This window comes from Camarhynchus parvulus, chromosome 1, assembly GCF_901933205.1.
Source record: "Camarhynchus parvulus chromosome 1, STF_HiC, whole genome shotgun sequence".
Taxonomy (NCBI): Eukaryota; Metazoa; Chordata; class Aves; order Passeriformes; family Thraupidae; genus Camarhynchus; species Camarhynchus parvulus.
In genome coordinates this window covers 77,945,323-77,966,691 of record NC_044571.1, presented here as the reverse complement: position 1 = coordinate 77,966,691, position 21,369 = coordinate 77,945,323, and the positions used below count along the sequence as shown (strand labels likewise).

General features: G+C 38.6%; 1 protein-coding gene across 1 annotated transcript; it reads right to left on the bottom strand.

Moving 5' to 3' along the window:
• Positions 1 to 2,848: 2,848 nt before the first annotated feature.
• Positions 2,849 to 17,030, bottom strand: CCDC82 (coiled-coil domain containing 82). Its single transcript, XM_030961158.1, has 8 exons — positions 16,803 to 17,030; positions 16,110 to 16,679; positions 15,396 to 15,630; positions 14,119 to 14,211; positions 11,981 to 12,105; positions 11,259 to 11,429; positions 6,105 to 6,290; positions 2,849 to 5,550 (listed from the first exon to the last, which is right to left on the bottom strand). The coding sequence occupies exons 2-8, from the start codon at positions 16,656 to 16,658 to the stop codon at positions 5,485 to 5,487; spliced, it is 1,425 nt and encodes a 474-aa protein (XP_030817018.1). The 5' UTR covers positions 16,659 to 16,679; positions 16,803 to 17,030; the 3' UTR covers positions 2,849 to 5,484.
• Between the last annotated feature and the right edge of the window lie 4,339 nt (positions 17,031 to 21,369).

Here is a 21,369-nt window from a genome sequence, read left to right as displayed (position 1 = left end):
TGCGCTTTTTGCCAAGCAGCATCTCGAGAGTTCGGTTTGCGTGTGATCGCTCCCTTCCGAGGCGAGAGGCAGCCGGCTGCGGGGCTGCGCTGCGAGCCCCGCTCGCTCAATCCGCAGCAAATGCTGCCCCTGGTGTTTCCGAGCAGGAAATACCCCACAGCCATCCCTCGGCTTTCCAAGTTTTGTTCAGAAGACCCTCGCGAATGTCACCAACCCCTGGACACTGCCATCAGTTTTGGACTGGTCGGTTGTCAATTTTCTTAAAAGCAAACGGTTCTTAACACGTTGTAACATCCATTGCGATTAGTGGCATTCTCATAAGCACACTCAGGATAAAACAACCTAACAGGTCCTTGAACAATGAATTACTTTATTCCTTCTGTTGACACTAATTTGTGACCTTTTTACCTGACATTGTAACCTCACCTGAGCTGTCATGCTTGAGCATTTTTTTTTCTGTTTGAATTCCCTACTGCTGTTGAAGCTCTGAGTTTCCCAAAGCAGCAGCCCCCTCCAGATGAGAAAAAAGCACTTACTTGTGCTGGGTTCAGAGCCAGAATTCTCACCATAGACATCCCATCGTGCTAATAACTTTCCAAAATGGAACAAAAAGATTGTGCTGAACTTGTGTCACCTAAAATCTTGAGTGCACGCTTCAGTCTCAGCGCATGCCTCGTTCCTCTGTGCTTAGAAATCACATATCAAATTGCTTCAAAGTTACATTAACTCCACTGGAATGGCATGTACTTAATATCAATCCTACAGAGGACTTTCTGAACTCGGAGCTTTGAATTTTCAGCCATTTCCCTTATTTACTTTTCAGTGAGGGTTCTTTGCCCTTTGCCATTTTGATTTCCTGGGGTATTCCCAGCTAGGCTCATGTATGATGCTGGTCACCTGGCAAATTTTTTAACTTTGAAGCAGAGTCTGACTGCACCTGAGTCAGTTTTCTTGTCTTTAAATTTTGAGCACAAGCTGCTTGCAATTGCTGCTTTATTTAAACTGTGAAGTAAGAAATCTTGAACAGAGCATTTATGTTTATTTGCTTTTTTTGTTTTTTTTTTGTTTTTTTTTAGTTTTTTTTAGCTAATAATAATTAATCCAAGGAAATTGTGTTTATGTCTTATTTAATAAAAAATAGGGGAAGAAACCCCAAACAATCCCATGCTACCACTTACTACCTAGACAATTACCAAAATTCACATCAACTATTCAGGGAAGTGGAGCCACTGATGGGGTTCTTTTAATATAATTTCACATATTTCTCATATTACTCTTTGGCTGGTAGATAATACTTTTTTACATTCTTTTGTCTAATCTCTGAATTCAGATTAGAAATTGGTATTTTTCTTCTCAAAGCAGAATCAGAAAGGCAACTTTTTAAAGACTACTTTGTGTGTGCTGGATACTTCTCTTGGAATGGTATTGTATTTACTAGTGTTTGTGTAGCACACATGCACACTAGCACGCTCTGTTTATCCAGACAGACTTAAAAATGGATCAAACTAGAAGCCTTTATTTATCCAAATAAATGTAAACTAGAGGAGTTAAGCATGGGAATCGCCTGTAATTGCCTGCTGACGTGCTAAAAATAGCTGCTTTTTGGAAACAGGAGAAGCCTTCACTGTTGAAAAAGTGGCAGTAAGCTATCTACTATTAGCAAACAACTTTCTTTCCAAAAACTGAAGGACACAGAGGGAGAAAAATCGTTTCTTTTCATACTTCACTGCAAGAACTGGACAGAATATAGACCAAAAAGAACCTCCTGTCCCAGAAGTACATCATGTTAGTCAGCCTGATCCTGTGCATAAATACCTTGTGTGAACTTCATCATTATCACCGTCTCTAGTTACAGAACTTAAACTGGAGCAAATTATCAAAACATTACAGGAACTAAAGTAATTTCCAAGTATGATCATTAATCACCAGTGCAAAGTCTAATCGCATACTGAGCTCTCTTCATTGTTCCATTAAGACAGGTACTTTATCTTAATTAGAGCTACTGCTTCAAAAATTAACACTAAAAACAAATTTAAATGTCCTACTGGAACAAACATTTTATTCTCTCACCTCCTAACTCCATTTAGCTTCTCTGATGTGGAAAAAAAAGCATGAAAGACTGGCCAGATTTCTAACTTCTCCCACCATTAGGTATTTGCACAATTTTTTTTTTCTGTTAGAAATATTCTTACTGATTGATTCTATATATAGAAAGTCTCAGGGGCAAGAGTCTTTGTGCTTCATGCTGTACTAGCATTTGCAGACAGACCTGGAAAATTTGATCTAAATTTTTACATATTTACTCTACTAAAGATTTTTTTATTTCCTGTGGTGAAGACAAATGTAAAAGTGATGTAATGACACTTCATATTTGCTGTCTTTTAGAAACACTTCAGATAGAACAACAGCCACAAAAGTATTATCACTTCCTCCCATCTCAGTGAGGCGAATATCAGAGTTTAAGAGACACAAAACACACAAAAACATCAGCTCCTGCCAAACCAAATATCTGTTTCTTACTGAAACAGAAATGAGTGCTTTCAATTTACAGCATTTTTTTAGTCCCACAGCCAAGACTAGTAAACCTATGGAAGCACTTTCTACCTAGAAGTTCCATGAGAATACTTCTGTATACCTGCTAGCAACAGAAAAAACAATGATCTGGAATAAAATGCTGTAGATAGCACATGCTTTTTAGGTGAATAAAGAGGAGGTGAGAAACAAGTCTGGGATATCAAAAAATAAGCAGAATGGACCAATTCAATTTCCAATCAAACTGTATGTATTCTTGAAATATTACCTGTAATCAGCAAGCCAGAGTTTCACAAACTTATTCTTTATTTCGGTAGCAAATTGTTTTAATGTAGCAAAATGAGAGATCAACCATTCATTTTGACAACAAAATTTTAAAGCAAATTCATAGTCTTGAGAGTTTTCAGAAAATTCATACAGTAGCAAAAATTAGGACCAGTCAGGAAGGCTCTAAGAGGACATATTCCATTACATGGTACAGAAGTCATTTCATAATGGTTTTCCTTTGTAAGAATTAAGGTACACCAAATGTATGTTATGTCCTAGAGAAGTGAACCAAACTTTACAGAGATTTTGTTAACAGAAAGAAATGAGGTTTCAATAACTAAAACGGATATATTCAAGATGGATTCCCAAGTACTTTTAAGTTGATGGGTGTGTTCCCACCAATATTCCCAGAAGAACAGAGATGAGGGAGGAGAAGGAATAGAGAAGGAAACCTTCAGCTTTGGTTACCAGGGAGATATAGATAAGACATACCAAACCTCAAAATTTTATGTGTCTAACTTACAGATAAAGTATGGAAAGAATATCCTCAACATAAGTTTACTTGATGGCAAGTCTCAGTCTGTTTACTGGGAATTTTCATCTTGGTTTTGTATATCTTGTATCTGTATGTGGTACAAAGGAGTACTGATGCTACTAACTTAGCCTAATAGCATTTTAAATATTGCTGAATTTCAAGTCCTTAAAAAAGTTAAAGCAGTCAATTTCTCATAATGAATGCTAGAAAAAGAGTAGTGAATGATAAATCTAAGGTAGAATCTCTATGTAAAAAGGCAGCAGATGTTCATTGTTAAGCAATACATCTGGCAGCAGTTGTCTACCCAGTCTGGATATCTGTTCCCAGTAAAGTGGCAAAATAAATGTGGTGACTTATTATGGACAAATCTATGAGAAATCAGGCTCCATTAGTTTTGCTGCTGAGAGAGTAACATCTTAAAATGATTCAGAGTATTAACAGTATCTTTCACTAATTTGTTCACCTACAAAAGACTAATAGAGTATGTGCATACAGCAAGATGTAGGTTTCAAAACACTGTGCCCTTAATTTTATCTTAGGCTATATATTATTATTTTTATATGCAGCCCAAAATACAGGGACAGAAACACTGAATAATTTGGGTTGGAAGGGACCTTTAAGGATCATAATGGCCAGGAATATCTTCCAATATACCAGGTTTCTCAAAGCCCCATCCTGACCTAACCCTAACATCCTTCCAGGGGTGGGGCATCCACACCTTCTCTGGGCAACCTGTGCCATTGCCTCACCAACCTCACAGTAAAAAATTTCTTCCCCTATGTCTATCTATACCTACCTTCTTTGAGTTCAAAACCTGTTGTCCTATCACTACAGGCCTTGGTAAAAAGTCTTACTCCATCTTCCTTGTAGCCCCCCTTTAAATACTTAAAGGTTGCAATATGGTCCCCCAGAGCCTTCCCTTCTCCAGACTGAACAACCCCAACTCTCTCAGCCAATCTACAGCCAGCCCTCTGATCAATTTAGTGACCCCCCTCTGGACTTGCTCCAGCATGTCCTGTCTTTCCTGTGCCAGGACCCTAGAACTGGATGCAGCATTCCAGGTAGGGTTTCATAAGAGCAGAGAGGCAGAATCACCTCTCTCAGCCTGCTGGCCAGGCTGTTTTGGATGCAGCCCAGGACACAGTTGGCTTTCTGGGCTGTGAGTACACATTTACAGTTCTTGTCCAATTTTTCAGAATGGGCAGTACCATACTTAAACCCTTCCAAAATCCTTGAAAATCTACTCTGATCTGGGTTTCATGCAATTCTGGTAAGCCATGCATCCTGTTTCTGACTAACTCCTACTTTCTTTTAAGTTACACTGGAAGAATTCTTGCTTATCTTCCTTGGGCATATTAACCCATTCTCTTAGGACTGCAGTTACTCCAAGTGCTGCCATTATGTTTGCACAATGTAACCTGATGTTTAAAATCTCAGTAAATTGCCCCAGCTACTTATCAGAGACAGCAATGTGGGCCCATGTGCTCATTTAAATGGCTAAGGCAGACTCAGTCTGTATGACGCCCATACTGTGACTCATCACCTACTTTCTCAAGAGAGGAATGACTACTGTGCTGCAAATGCAGTCAGGACTGCAGAGTATTTCCTCTGTTGCCTTGCAACTGTCTATACTGATTCCTCATAGGAGAAATAGATCTTTGCATTTGAGTCCTGTTTGTTGTAACTATCATTCTAACTGACTGGACTTACTTGTACATAATGAGCAATAAGGAAGGTAAGATGCAAGTCCTAAGTTCTGATATAACAAAGCCTTACCTCACCTTTCAAAATATACCCACTTCAAAAGATCTCAGCATCTCCTGTGTTCTCTACAATGCAGCTCAATCGGAACAGGTGGAAGTTTTATTCCACAAGTAAATAGATATTGAACTGATATTTCTAACAGTAGGAAACTTAAAGTGATTAATGCAGTAAGACCGGAAGGACTGATTTGGTAAAACTTTGGATTTGTATTGACACAGATGAGAAAAAAAGATACAGCACATTATCAAACAGTAATTTAAAGGCATATGAATTTACGTGTAACAGCCTACAGAGAAATCTTGAAGTCCAGGCAGAGATAAAGTGCATGCAGATGAAGTAGGCTTTTCACATTTTTCAAGATGTCTTTCAAAGAGCTATATGACCTCTTAATCAATTTTCTCTTCTTGGAAATTGTCTGCATCTTCAAGGTAATCTTCAAGATCATTGTATCTCTGTGAATGAAATAAAATTTGTACAATTTATCCATATAATAAGTGTATTATGTAGACACTGCTTTTCTTGTTCAACACATGAGCAAGCACGCCAATAACAATTTAGAGGCTATATCTAAAAGCATACTAAATGCAATTGTACTACAAATTGTCTTAAAATAGTTCATGAAGTGGTTCTGAACAATTAAAAGTTCTTCAGTGTAAACAGAATTCTAAAACACTCTTGCTGTGCCTCATGTACATCCTTCCCATCTTTCCAAGTTACAGCTCAGTTTGTTATGTTGCTGCTTTTAAATGAAACAGGGGCCTGCCCACCACAGCCCAGAGATCACGCAGCTGTCAAAAAGCTTCATGTCAAAAGCTGATACAAACTCTGTGTGAGCACAGCAGCAGACCACCGTCTGAAACACTGGGTCAGCAGAAATGGGGGAATGGTTGAACTGAGTTGTATTATTGATGAACAGTAACTCAGAACTGGTCCATTAAATCAGACATTTTATCTGAACTTACTTTCATCTGCTTGGAAAAGAATACAGGGAATAACACAGTCATACCTTCTGAATCCACCCAGTCTCTTCCAAGTGGTTGAAAAGCCGCTCTACAGTGTCTTTGACTGGCTCATCCTCAACACCATCCAATGCAACAATGGAGCTGCAATCCATGTATAACTTGTACTTGAAGTGTTTCAAGTTGTGATAAACTCTTGTACGATTTGCACACACCGTACCAACCTTCAAAACCTAGGCCAGAGCAAACAAATCATTCCCTTGGATACAACAATGATTATCTTTACAATATACAGAATTGGTGGGCTAATCTAATAAGATTTAACCAGTCAGTCCAGGAAATTGTTTGGAATAATGAAATAAACAGAATGACACTACATGCATAAAATTAGCACAAATTAGTTTTCACAGCCACAGCAGAAAGATTTTTGAGCAAGCAGGCAGCCAGTAAATCCAAGCAATGGCAGCTTATCAGTGCTGTCTTCTTGCAAACACAATCATGTTTGTAATTGGTTGTATCTTTCCTATCTCCTGGTGGAACTTTGTTACAAAATCACCAACACTTTAGACAACCATCATATTGTGAAAGCAGAGGAAGAGGAATTATTTGCTTGCTGAGGAATTATTTGCTTACTTTTGCTTAATATGTAATTACTTCCTAGGGAGAAGAAATATCAGTTTTAACATTTTGTAGACTGAATAATATCCAATATTTCTTCAAGAAATACATATAAACATATATAGGCATACACCTCACAGCACTTAATAAATGGAGAGGCTGAACTTCAAAAAAATGAAATCTGAACTTGAAGCTTTATACAATACAAACATTAATCTGCAACTGTCTGGGAGGAATAGCTAAGCTATGATGGTGCAGAAAATAAAACCTCTCCATCTCCCAGTTATTACCAGTTTTACCTCTATGATTTTCATGCAGAAAAGATGGAACTGAATTATTTCACAGTTTTTTCACAGCAGTATTTATAGGTAACCAAATGGTAAAATGTGCCTGTTTTGGACTGATGTCTTGCAACACCTTCCATAATAAGTATGTAAATGGTTAAAGTTCTCTGCATTAGTAATGCAAGCTACCTGCAATTGCATTGCTGTTTTACATTACATGCATATATATATATATATATATATATATATATATATATATATATATATATAAAAATATAAGAATCAACTAAATTTTAAGCAAGACTATTTCTTCTGAGCCACAAAAGCGATACCTTTTATTGCTAATAATCCAAATACTCTCAAATTTACAAGCAGGTTAATCTTTAATTAACACTTACAACCCACATTTTCAGGGAGCTTTTCTGAATGCATGACCAAATGTTAGCATCTGTGAGCAGTTCCTCAGACCATCCTACCTGTGCAACCTAGCACTAGCTCTATCTGCCGACAATGAAAGTGACAGAAAAGTGTATTTTTAAATATTATGTAAATGGAATTTATATGTCTTTGCTATAGATTCTCTTAACTATATGATTATATCTTAATTTCTTAAACATATTAATCAGCAGCTCAGTGGATATCATCAGACATAGTATCAGTTAAGTCAAAAGAGACACACTCACTTAAAAGCACATTTGATCTGACCTACAGTAAATTGTTATTAACTGCAATTTTAAATGTTTTGAGATAAAAATGCCTATTACTATATTTTAAGTCTCTACTGATCATGTAAATGTTGTACCTATACACAGCTCCATTTTCTAATATGCCCAAAACTGAAAAACTAAGGCTTGTGTTTGGTGCTGCAGGTGCTTCTGAAGTGCAAGACCTACCAACTAATGCTGAGCCTTGATTAATTCAAATTTCCAGAAGCACCATTTCAAATACTGCAGCAATGAAGAACTGAGCTGCCAGTGTTTTGCAGAGCATTGCACAACTTTTCAAGTATCCCAAGCAATGAGGTGTGGCATTTGGAACATTATGTGATATAAAATAGGAGATACCATCTTACATCAAACTGGTGGCCCAGTTTTCTCCCTTGTGACAACAGCTAGCAGGAGATATGTAGGAAGTTAGTATAAGATCCAGCACAAACATTGTCATGATCATAAGACTACTGCACATTTTCTGGCAGTCAAGATCGTCTGTATCATCCCAAATATCATGTCCCATAGTGTGAAAGAACCTTCCCCAAGAGCCTGTCTAAATTATTTTGGGACCCAATAGTATTTTTCCCTTCCAAAATATCCTGTGGCAGTGAGTTTCACAGCTTATTTATGTGCGACATGGAGAAATGCCAAAGGCAAATGGCTAAATATCGTATAAATGTAACTATGTATTGTGTTTTTAAGCAAGAAAGATAGCCTAAAAATACAATGCTATTTCAGAATGCAGCTTTGGAAAGAATCTCAGTACTGTACTCTAATTTTTTCCCCTCACAGTTCGCAGTCCCTCTGTGTTAATGCTTAACTTATCTATTCAAGCTGGCCCTATCAGCCAAAGTTGTGTTAAATCACTTTGTATGGAATGTAGGAGCACGGTTGGACAATAGCACAACATGTAGTGATTAAATCCATGTCCTCTAAGCCTGTTTATAAACAGAACACCAAGACTGAGAGTAGAAAACAGTTTATAATCCAGGTGATATTAGAAGCAAGGAATGTGGGGGACACTTGTATCTCTAAACCTTATGATTCTCCCTGATCAGGGGGAAATGAGAATTGGCACCTAAACAGTGAACAATCACTGCAAATCTAAGCAAAATTGGAACAGCTGTTTCTCTTCTATTTTTACTGGCAAAGCAGAATACTTCAGAGATGAGAGAAAAGGAAAGTTTTATGCAGAAGAAGGAGGTTGGAGGTCTGTTTTTGTTCTCTTCACATCCACTTTTCTCAGGTATTTTCAAACAAATCTATAGAAAACAGTCCAACTACATGCTTCCGTTCAATTTGATCTGTCAGTGCTGAACTGCCTTCTCTATCAGTCAATTAGGCTTGTGAAATGGCAGTTTTATGCAGCTCTGTGAGCCTCTTTTTCTTTTATATTTTTTTCTAAATTGGCAGGACAAGTTGCTCAATGCATTGCCAGCTGAGCTTTAAAGACAACTTGAGAACAGTACTTTTAGCAGTCTAAACTGCAGGTCACCATAAGAACACAAATGTTGCATTACAAGATACTATCAAAAATGACTGGAAAGTGCTCAATTACTCTCTCTCCTGAGCCTCCTTAACAGCCACTGAGCTATACTGAGCAGGCACATAGCAGACGTCCCCAGATGCTGGTGTACACAGGGTAAAAAAAGTTCTCATTTTGTACTGCTAAGCCGAAGAGGACAAAAATGAACTAGCAAGTTAGTTCAGTATTCCATAGGATATTTCCAGTTTTTTCCAAAGTGAAAAATAGCCAACACTTTATGCAGGACAACATTTGGTCAGCAGTGAGGGAACTGCTACTGTTATTTCCACAGTTAAGCTGAAAGTTAGGTAAAGATAATATTCTTGTGCTAGTTCACTAATTATTTCGGTTAGGTTAGGTAAGGCACACACTTCCCATGAAAAACGGAGTATTTTTAAATTAGTGATCTGTATGTAAGGAAGAATGCCTATGACAGACTGCAGTATCAGTGCTGGGATGATTGCAGAGGACTTACTGTTTCCCTCCAATAAACACGATTAAAAAGGGGAAAAGCATTGCTGGAAAAGCCTAGCTTTCTTGACTACCATGCACATACACACTTTTCAAAACAGAGTATCAGCAACTGCTGCTCAGAAGGGTCTGTAATATAAGAAAAACTCTGTCAAATATTTTCAAGCTCCTGCATTACATGCAGAGCCTGTATGAAGACAAAATGATAATCATGGTGACAGCTCTCAAATCTGTAAATTAAAGAATTTGCAAATACCCAAACAATACAGCTTTGAGCTTCAGTAAGGTGTACTTCCTGTTTGGTAAGGGCTTCACTTTATTTTTGCTTAAGAAATCCTATTATACCTTATTACCAAATATACTTAAAAAACCCCTGCTTCTGAAACTTTTTTATTTTCAACAAATACTGTGAGGAACTTCAGCTGTGTTCAAAAATTCTTTTACACTCACAAATAAAATACTGTCTATGTCTCCTGAAGGGGAAGAAAGGCAGAACTTGGATATCAGCTTGGTAAAACAACTGTAGCAATATTTTATTCTCGACAAATCAAGTGCTTTGAATTTATCATAAGAGTCATGAATTGCATTACTGAAGGTCATATGCATACCTAAAAATCATAACAATTATGTGTAGCTGTAATTTTGAAGGGAAGATCTCTAAATATTAGAAACACACAGATTCTTGAGAGTCAAGGTTTTCAAAAGGCTCAGCTGTGAAATAAAATTGTATTAGGCTATTATTAAAATATTTTAGGTGACTTATTAAATCACTGCCTAATGGAACATTATGTAACAACATGAAAGATGCCTTTTAGTTAAAAAAAAAAAAATCTAATCCAGTATGTTCTAGAAGTGACAACTGAGGGAGAAATAGATGGAAGACTACCTAAACGGAAGTGTTCTCTACTTTGGACAAGTAATTCTGATAATGCACTAATGAGGAAAAGGCTCTAATAAAATGTATTGATATAGCTAGGAACACGTTTTCTTGAAAGGAGATCAGCAAGTGTAAATGCATCTGAGATGCCAAGATAATTTGTCCTGACTGAATAGCTACATGGGAAATAGCAGATATGGGAAAAACATCTGAAGAACGAAGCAATAAATTTTGACAAGGTCACACTTGGACTGCTAGAATGACCATTGCACTCTTTCACTCAGTGTTTGAACCAAGAGCAAACAAGAACTTGCTGGAGTGCACATGGACCCTCCAAGTGCTAGAGGCTGAGCACACACAGAATTAGTAAACCTAGTTGCTAGTAAACCTAGCAACCCAATGTTGAACAAACCTTACCTGCACCAAAATAGAAAACACAATCATTCAATGGCAATGATTGTCCCTCATACAGAAAGTTACTTTTACAACATTTCTGACCACCAATCAATACAAGATTCCTGCTGGGAAAGTCTTCAGGGCATTATAGGCACACATAAGGGTAAAGGAAGGGCTTTTTCATTAAGGGGTAGATGTGGGGAGGAAACAGCACAAGGGTCATTGTGACGCAGGCAAAACCAAAGGTCATAGAAAAACATCTGATTTATTTTCCTGATAAAACTTAAAAATAAACCTGAAAAATATAGTGCTGAAATTACCTGTTTATCACCTGACATGAAGTCATCCACTTCCAAAGTTTTACTATTATAAAGCCTTCCAGAGAGCAATACATTGAACTTACACCACCGCTTCAGCTCACAGGCCTGACAAGAAATATTTTTTGCACTTTGCAAGCTTATGCGAACATCTGGGTAACAATCCACACGCTCCTGAAAAACAGATTCCAAATAATATTGAAGAACCTCCGTTAACTGAACGATGCTTCTAACAGGCTGCTGAGTACTCTGTACACAGAATCAGTCCAAGGGAAATGAAACAAAATTTCATTATTACAGTGATCATTAAATCATCACACCCATGACACTAATTCTCTTCTAGTAATATACATACAACAGCTAATTGGTTTATACTGACATATTTTTTGTAGTAGTAGAAAGTTCATGATGAACATACTGTTTACCTTTTCGTGGGAGGAGGAAAAAATCTTGTTAGAACATTTAGCAAGTGACAAAAAAAAATCCTCAAATGTCAACTGCTGAAGTTAGCAGGAGACATGTTCAGGTAGCTGAGAACAGATTCTGTTCTGCTACCTGAATGTTTGTCTGGTTATCAAGATGTAAAATATTTCTGATATTCATATAAGCACCAAAACAAATTATTTAAGTTAAAGAACAATAGTTGCTATTAAAAAGGAAATATAATTATAGTGATTGTTGCACCTTTACAGAGAATTTCAGCATTTAAGGTAGAATCTACATACCTTATATCGATCCTTCCAGCGACTTCTACAGATTAAGTTCTCAAGACGAGGCTGAATGAAGCGATCATCCACATAATGAAATGAAAGCAGCATGTCTTGTGCATACTTCTTTTGTCTCGTTCCATCTGTTCAGTGAGAATCATCACTAATTTGCTGACCACCCTACATTGTACAAGCTCTTTAGATAAAATTTTCAAGGACATTATGCTTCTGCATACTAAGAACTATGAATGACTTTACTAAACTGTTATTGAATACATTTGCTACTGTTACCCATAAAAGTGATCCATGCAATCCATGCATCTTGCTAAAGGGATGTATTTTATTATTAAAAGGGGTACAAGAATAAACTCTACAATCAAGCCAAAAACTCTCATCCCAAATGGAGATCCATTCACTCAATCCTATTTAAAACAACAGAAAAGGAGGAAGCATGTGGGGGAATGTCATGCTTTTCAACCAACCTGTTTAAGTTGTTTGAAATGTATAATGGAAGTGGTTGGAATCCACAAAAACAAACCACTGAGCTACTTCAGAGCATAAATTTTGACAACTCTCTTTGTCACTTATAATGATCACAGAGAAACTGACCTTTACTTCACTAGCACAGTCAGATGCCTCGAGTTAGCGTAAGTACTTCCAAATACTCACTCAAGCAAAATAAATGAAAAAGCATGAGGGTGAGCAAAACTACCACTATTACTGTTTCCCAAATACATTCTGGACTCCAGGAATTAAACAGGACTTCCCTAGATGGAGGCCAATGCACACTGCCCTGGAACTTCAGTGTCTACAGACATAAAATTTAATTCAGCTACCCTCCCATGCCTTCTAGCAAAGCTGTTATCCAAAAAAAGGCAGAACTGAGAAGGACCAGTGGTTATCAAGATTTCTATATAAAAGTAGGTAACTGTCATTATGGCCAGCATAATTACAATTAACTGTTTTTCCATATTAATTTTACACACACATTTGCAGTATGAGCTTGAAGAGGCTATGCTAGACCACAAAACAAAACCCCTCCCAATAAAAAGCAAGTGTGAACTCCAATACTATAGTAGCTGCTCTTGAGTCAAAACTAATGAAGACATTCACTTTCATTAACTCAGAACAATCCACTCTACATTACAAAAATACATTTTTGTAATGCTAGGCAATGTTCATACAATGTTCATGTACAACCTCCAGCTCACCCACAGAGCTCATTTACTTCCAGCAATTTGGCAGTAAATTGTTACATTTTATTGAGCAGATATCACTTGAAATAGAAGGAAGCTATTACAACATTAATCTGGCAGTGTTTACTTATTACTTTTCAAAGGCTTGTTTTTACTCGTTGAAACAAAACAAACCAAACACCTGAAAGAACTAGCAGTGGTAGATGAAAGACATTTTTTAGCTCCAAGAGTATACAGCCTTTATTCTGAGGTCTGTGTTGTACTTCAGTTTCTCCATTCCCTCTAAGTTCTTGATGACACCAAAACCTCCACTCTTGGCATTCCACTAACTCCTTCCATAATCTCACACTGAGAGTCCTCTCCTTGATCCCATCTTTACAGGGCTTATGAAACTATGTGTGAGGCTGTTATTCAGCTCCACTAGGCCAAATGCCAAAAAGCACTTCCTCAGAAAGAATAAGACAAGTACTGACTGCAGTGGAAGCTTATTTATCTGATGTGTTAAGAAAAGAAAGGGAAAAATATGATATAGAGTCATCTCCATAACTAAAAGCCTTTATTATCTATCAAATTCCTAAGAAAAAAAGCTATGAAGCACAAGAGATTTTGACAAACCAGCTGACCTTGCAATGTTTTCATTGAGATATCTGCTTTGAAACTAATTTGGTTTTCATGCTGAAAAGGCTGCTACTGATTAGGAACACAGAAACACATTCCTATATCTCAAGAAGACATTTCAAGCCTTCTGTGCTCAAGAATTAAGTCTACACATTTTTCCACGATTACAGTATCATTTTCAGATAGAGTCCCCTCTTCTGTCCCCCACCAAAGTTACATAGCAGGAAAATCACAGATTTCAGGACCCTCAGTTCTATAATCAGGAGAAACATCCTTCCCTAGAACAAATGGCTTTGTATAACCTCGAATGGATTAATATATTATTTAAAGAAATTTACTTACCATATAATGAGCTCAGAAAAGTGTCATCAATTGCATTTATGAGGAAAGCCTTTACTATTCTTTTGAAGTGTACATTATGATCACAGCGAGATACTGGGAAAAAAGCAATACGACCAAAATTCACCAAAAGAAGGAAAAAACAAGTCAAGTTAGAAGTCCTGTAAGAAGAAGAATTCTTCTCCAGTAATGTAAGTTTGTATTTTTAAAGTTATTTAAATATAGATTTAAAAATAATTTCAATGCACAACATACACACCCACAGGATTTTGCCTTAAAATTGTGATTCTTATCCCAATGATCCTACAGAATTTTAGCATTCTAAAGTCACATGTGCTTCCAGCAACAAGAGTCCACAATAAGACCTACAAACACTAAGACAAGTGAAGAATTTGTTCTAAAAATGGCAGAAAATAATATAAATCAGAGAAGACCAAGTTTAAGTTGTGGTCATGGGTTTTTTGCTTGCGCTTTGTTTGTTGTGTTCATTTTTTTTTCTTTCAAATACAATTCTGCTGAGGTCTTCCCTGGGGAAGAAATACCACAAATGCTTGTGACTACCTATAACTATCACTGACTGTCCAGTCGCTACATACCTACTTCTGAACAACAAAATATGGAAGAAAGTAACTTGCATAAGGTTTTGCTTCAAATCTCTCTGCTCCATCCAGAAACTGGTTTTCATAAAAGAACAACTTGAAGAGTTTTCTTGCTCTGGGTAATTCAGCCAGATTGGCCAGTGAAGTCAGAAACCCCTCTAGACCTCTGGTCCCAAGTCTTATCACCACAGAACAAAAATACATAAAAAACCCAAAACAAAACAGAAAAACAACGAAACAAAAAAAAAATTAAAAAAAAATATCCCAAGCCCCAAACCCATAGCGAGAACAGAATTTGGACAGATTAACATAGCTGCTGTTAGCATAAACCACAAGATTGTAGGATGAAGGATGATGCCTTCAGGTCTCCACAGGAATGAATGCATCATAGGCAGACTACTTGATCCTAAATCAGACCAACTGAAAAAAAAATTTTTTTTTTTTTTCAATAAGGTTTCACTTTCTTCCCTCCAACTTATACCCTCTTTTTAATTAGATGTTTAAAGACTGCAAAAGTTTATTGTGGAAATCGGAATACTTTCATAATAAATTGAAACCTTTCAGGTATCTGCTTTTAAATACCATATCCTATCCCTTAGCATTTGTATTTAGCCCATTAATTTTTATTACAGTACTACGAGCTAGTTATACATGAAAAATTATCACTAATTTAGATCTTACACTGTGGGATGTAGTGTGCCAGCAGCTCGCTGTTTGATGGATTTGGTTGCTTTTGATGTGGCTGATTTTCATTCTTCACATGCTCTGTGTTGTCAATGTCATCACCATCATCGTTTTCCTCTTCCTCTAGTATAAAATCTTTGATGCTGTCACCATCGGTTTCACTGCCTTCTGATGGTGTGAGGGGCAACTCACAGAATGGTTCCTCTTCTATTGCTGCTTCACTATTAGAATCCTAATTAAATTTTAAAAAGTACTTCAAACACAAGAATTTTCAGTATTTGCACAGACAAAATGCTACATACACCAGCTAAGACTCTTGACCATCTAACAACACCATTTGTTCAATTAACAAGAAAGCAGACATTTCCAAAAAATACATTATTCTGTACTAGACAAAAAATTACTTTCAGCTTTAAATTAGCCATTTCCATATACCTCCCTTCAGTCCACTTCTAGGAATTAAGCTAACAGATCTACAAGCCTGACTCTAAGACTCTAATACTTCAGCAAGTATTCTGCTTCCTGATAAAAGTAACTTCATCGATTTTCAGCAGTCAATAGTTAATGTGACTGTTAAAATATTACAGAACTACTAATCTGTCATGCATTCAAAACCAAAAAATCCAACTGATTTGTACCTCTTAACCTTTCCTGAGATTATTATTTTTTTCGGGATTTTCTCCAATTAAATTTCAAAGATAAAACCCTGACCTCACAATTTGCACTGCTGCAGGATCTCCGCGCTGTGCTTTGTCTTACAAGTTCCTTCAATTTTGCAAGCACTTTCTGTTTCCTGCCAGTAGAAACATTCTCTGTAGGGCATGTTTTATCAGGCTGCTGTTCTTCACAACTCTCATCGTCATCCATTATACAGCGGCGTTTGGCAGAAACCTTTCTAACTAGTATGTCACTGCCCTCGCTTTCATCGCTGTCGTACATGACAGAGGTGCTCAACCTCTTGCGCTTCCCAGGCACAACGCACTCATCGTCACCATCTTCTGCTACTTCCCCACTGTGGTCTTTCTCCTCCTGATGGGAAGGGCTGCGCTCCACAGCCGCCGGCTCTTTCTCATCTATTTCACTTTCGGATGTGGCAGACTCCTCCTCCTCCTCCTCCTCCGAGGTGGCTGAGGATTCGTCATTGCTGTCCAGCAGTATGAGCGCCCTTCTAGTGCGTCTCCAATCGACTCGGGATCTGGGTGATGCTAGTTCTGTCTTGTTTCTTGTTTCGTATCTTCTGACGGCTGTTTTTACCCCCATCGGAAAGCTGTAGCAACACACCTAAATATATACCGGCAGACCAAAACACTTGTTACATTGTGCTATTCAAAGGGGGGGAAATAAAAAAGGGAGTACATTTTGCTCCGCATGCTCATGACTTAGCAGCACCATTAAGAGACTCACGCGGAAACCGGCACCAGAGAGCACTCAGCGCGCACAGCAACTTCTCCAGAGGTTCACTCAGGACGCGCAGAAGCGCCCGCGGCCGGCGTGGCTGCACGGAGGAAGGAATCGGGTCCGGGGCGCCGCTCCCGCTCCCAGGGCCGGCTCCCGCTCCGGGGCCGTTCGGGGCCGCTCCCGAGCCTCGGGACACCCCGGCTGGCGCGCCGCCGTTTCCCGCCGCGCGCCGCCTCACCCGTCCAGCGCGGGCTCCTGCTCCCTCCACTGTTCCACGCACCGCGATTGGCCGCCTTGCATGTCACTCATCTCTCCGCGCTGTTTACGGAAGTGCGGTCACGCCGCGGAGGGGGTCGGGAGGAGGGTTTGTTTGCGTTGGCGCGCAGTGGCTGGTGACGGCGAGGTCGCGAGTTCGAGTCCTGCCTTGGCGCCCTCCCCGTGCCTCACCCGGAGGCCTCAGGCATTGCTGTCCTATGGTGGTTTAATTGTTTGTGCCCGTTCTCGGTGCATCCCCGAGAAAAGTCTGCGTGGGCTTGTGGGGTACTGCAGCTCCGCAGCGGGGCCGGCAGGGGCTGCCCTGGTCTGAGGTGCTCCCCGTCACAGGAGCTTCCTCAGCAGCCCTGGGAAAAAACCCGGTGGGTTTGTGAAGGGTGCCTGAGAGAGCTGGGGGTGTTGGACCTGGAGAAAAGTGGATTCGGGATGGCCTTATCGTGCTCTACCACTGCCTGAAAGGAGGGCGTAGCAAGGAAATGGCCTCAAGTTGCGCCAGGGGAGATTTAGGTTGTACATTAGGAAAAAAGTTCTTCTCTGAAAGGGTGGCGAACCATTGGAACAGGCTGCCCGGGGAAGTGGTGGACTCACCATCTCTGGAAATGTTCAAAAGACGTGGAGATACAGCACTTGAGGACAGGTTTTAATGGTGAACACGGTGGTGGTGCTAGGCCGGTGGTTGGGCTTGATTATCCTAAAGGTCTTTTCCAGCCTTAACGATTCTATGGCTCTGTGAATAATGAGCTTCTGCAGGTTTTCTGCATAAAGTATCTTTGAATAGGATGCTGGATTCTGTTCAGAGCTAATAAGCTTAGAGATGCATTTTAATAACAAGATTCATGTCTTAAATTTTCTCTGCTTTGCTTGGTCTGTGGCAGAAAACTGCTGTTACCTTGGAACTCATTCTGCTGATATACTTTGGTACTCTTTTAACAAGATCTTGTAATTGCTTCCATATATTTCTTTAAAAAAGCTGCTAACAAAACCATAAGGAGAGAAAATCCTAGAAAGGAAAGACAGTCATTTCTTATCTTATTTACATAATGAATTTGATATGGTGAAAGGTGTGTACAGGTGTGTTGAATTCCCACCAAAATGTTTATATTGAAAGGATTATAATGGTTAGAATTCAAGGATTATATTTCATTAGGGGATTTATAGCCCTGGGCTGACATTTCTTTTAATTGCTTTACATTTAAAGCCAGTAGGTGGATTTTCACATAAATATACGGATCAGAGTTTACCCATGGTTTATTATTTTCTCCAAGGTGTGGTGAAAATCAGCATTTTAGAGTACTGCTCTGTCCCTGGTCTCCATCATATTTCTTGCTTCCAACGTCGCCACCTTGTGACAAAAGGCATAAAGGAATCCTGGTGGTTTTACTCCGGTAGTACAGTGGACGGAAATAACGTAATTACAATGAAAATATTGTATGTAACTAAAGAAAACATCTAGTAAACACGGGGTTTTTTTCCTACTTCAATGACATGAAGAGTTTCACTTATGAATACTGACGTCTGAAGGACAGCAAGAAGTTTTTACTATTCACAATACTTACATCCTGATGATTTTTCAGGTGAGCCCCAGTCCCAGGGGAGTTGACAGCATGGGGTCATGTGCGACCTTAGATTTTAGTAGCGGAATTCAGTCAAAAGACAGAAGTTTTCCAAATAGAGAAATTTTCATCAAAACTCCTCTCTGAGTATCTTAACGTGTTCTATACACATTAAGCAAACTCATTTGTCTCATAGAAAATAAATGCAGTTGATTTTCTTGTGTACCATAGTATTTTTCCTGACTTTGTGCATTTACTATGCCATGTGATGGCAGCAGCATCTCCCCAGTACAGAGTTTTATATTTTACCAGGGTATTCCAGTCCCCTATGATTTTAGATAATAGAGAAATTATTATATTGAAACCTTTATTTTAAGTGGCAGCCCCCAGTAACCCCTTCTGTTGTTGGCTGCTTTAGCCACTGAGTATTTGCTCTGCTGCTTCCCAGCTGGTCTGTTAGTTGTCTGGCTGTTGCTGTGTCCACATTGCAGTTTCTGTGGAGCTTTAGCTCTTCTGGAGTTCAATGATGTCCAGGGTTATATGAACATTCCTCCCACAAAACAGACCCTTCCTGCTTGGGGTATTCTCCTTTCCCTAAGGTAAGCAATGGGAAGCTCATAACCCACAGTTCCCAGGGACTGTTTCCTGCAGCAGTGCAGCATTTGCAAACACCCCATGACTCCCAGGCATACTGAGCATTAGGCTGGCTCATGCCCAACTGGAAAAAAGAAAAAAAAATCAAAACAAATAAAACATCTTAAAAAGCTCTTTTTGACTTTTAAACTTATGAAGAGGTTCAGTCTGGCTGGGACTGGCACAGGCACCAAAGTTGCTCTTGCTCTCTGACAGATTGCAATAGCTCAACAGCGTGTTGAAGCAGAAGTGGCAAGCCACCTCTGAGTTTGACAAGGGTTTTAGGCAGTGGCACTCATGACAATGAGCTTTAATGCTTTTGAAATAAATTTTCAGCATTGCAGTTCCTTAGAAGGGATTTTTTTACTGGTCACCAGCTTACATCACCAGGGACTCCCTGTCCCTTCACCAAATGCACTGTTCAGTCCATTTATGTAATGCATTAAATAGAGACATAAATTAACTACACAATAACAGCTTCATCACCAGAAAGAGCTGCTAGCACTCATTGGGAGGTCCCCAAGTAAGACTATACCTGAAGTGTAGAAATTGAATGTAAGGTTGTCTTCTTTTCATTTTTTAAATTCTTTTATTCTTTCTCTCTGTCTTCCTTGAACTCAGCCTCCTGCAGAGTACATGAAGAGCATATTACAGGGGACTCACTATCTTGCATTTCTCTGCCTCCTATTTCTTGTCAATGGAAGACCATCTCCCTAATTTTAGGGAGAATCCCTGCAAATGGTAGGCCTCCCCAAAAGCCCTTTTAGATGCTGGCTGACTTTGACCTGATTCTTGTCATTTTTTTTATCACTCTGCAGTCAGTACAACAGATAAATTGATTTTAATTATTACAGTTTTTTAAGTGAAAGCATTTTAAGATTCAATTTTCAAGAACATACTATTTTAAAGAACATACATCTCCATTTAGAAGAAGTATATTTCCAAAAAAGTTTTAAAAGTTTCCTGGAGCACAGTTTTCATAGTAATTCTAAAGCACCCCCATCCCTCCCGCTTTTGTGAACAGTACAACTTTTCTCAGAGACTGGAATTCATTTCTGCACAGAAGCCTTTTTAAGGAATTAAATGGGGTTTATGAGATCCTTAATCCTGATTCTGGCTTTTTGTGTGGTGTTGAATTTCATAGAAAGAGTGAATTTCAGACAAAAGAGACCAACGGAGTTAACATTTAATCTCTTTTTGAAACACTGAGAGCTTTCTGGTCTTGTGAGATTCTGAAATGATGTTTCATACACAAAAGTTTTCTTTGTGTATCTTGTAGGCTGGATCATGATTACTAGATGACTTGCATGATGTGGTCAGCAATACCTTTGGGAACTCTCATTCCTGCTATTTAAAAGTCCTAATAGTTGATAAAATATGTAGTTTACCTTGCCCTTTGTATATGTAAGGTAAAATCTTTTATCTTCAGTGCCTGAAGTATATACAGTCTAATGGTAGGAGGGTACAAGGCTCCATGTAGTTAAGGTTTGTTATTACTATTTGAAGATCACCTCTCTTTTGATCAGTTTCACTCTAGTAAAACCCAATTTATTCTATTTTCACTGCCTTAAGATTTCAGAAATACCTTGGTCTTTCAAAGTCACATAGAGTATGAATTACATCCTTCTGTGTTGAAGTAAGAGACTGGGGAATAAATAGGATTTGATGTTTATCTGGTGCTGATATAAGGGTGAGGCATTCCTACAAAATCCTGGAGAGATTGTTTGAATGATCTCAACATTTAGATAATGCTGGCTATAACTCAATCACATTGATGTGTTGAATTTTGAGCAAGAGCAAACTGAGGCATAACTTACTTGCATCCCCAAGAACTACGTAATGAAGCTCAGCAGTTTTGTACATTGAGGGGAGGGGTATTTCATCCTACTTTCAGGGTTTTTCACCTTCATTTTAATATTTCCTGGAGAATTTACTTTGACTTTTGTGTGGCTTCTTTTCTCTTGGTCACAAGTCAAACATAAACTCTTGGCAGCATTTCTCTAGCTGGAGTAGGGTCTTTTGCCAGGAGGAATGTGATGAGTCATGGTGTGTGACCGGAATAGCCGGGCTGTTAAAATTGCTGAGAGTTAATGGAGTTCCACCCACAGAACTGT

Bases quoted from the DNA above. Each gene is read 5' to 3' on its own strand.
- CCDC82 (XM_030961158.1), bottom strand. From the start codon at position 16,658: ATGGGGGTAAAAACAGCCGTCAGAAGATACGAAACAAGAAACAAGACA. The intron at 15,631-16,109 runs GTCAGGGTTTTA...AAATTTAATTAG, and splicing joins GCAGCAGTGCAAATTGTGAG to GATTCTAATAGTGAAGCAGC. The intron at 6,291-11,258 runs GTAATTTCAGCA...GCTCTGGCCTAG, and splicing joins TCATGTCAGGTGATAAACAG to GTTTTGAAGGTTGGTACGGT.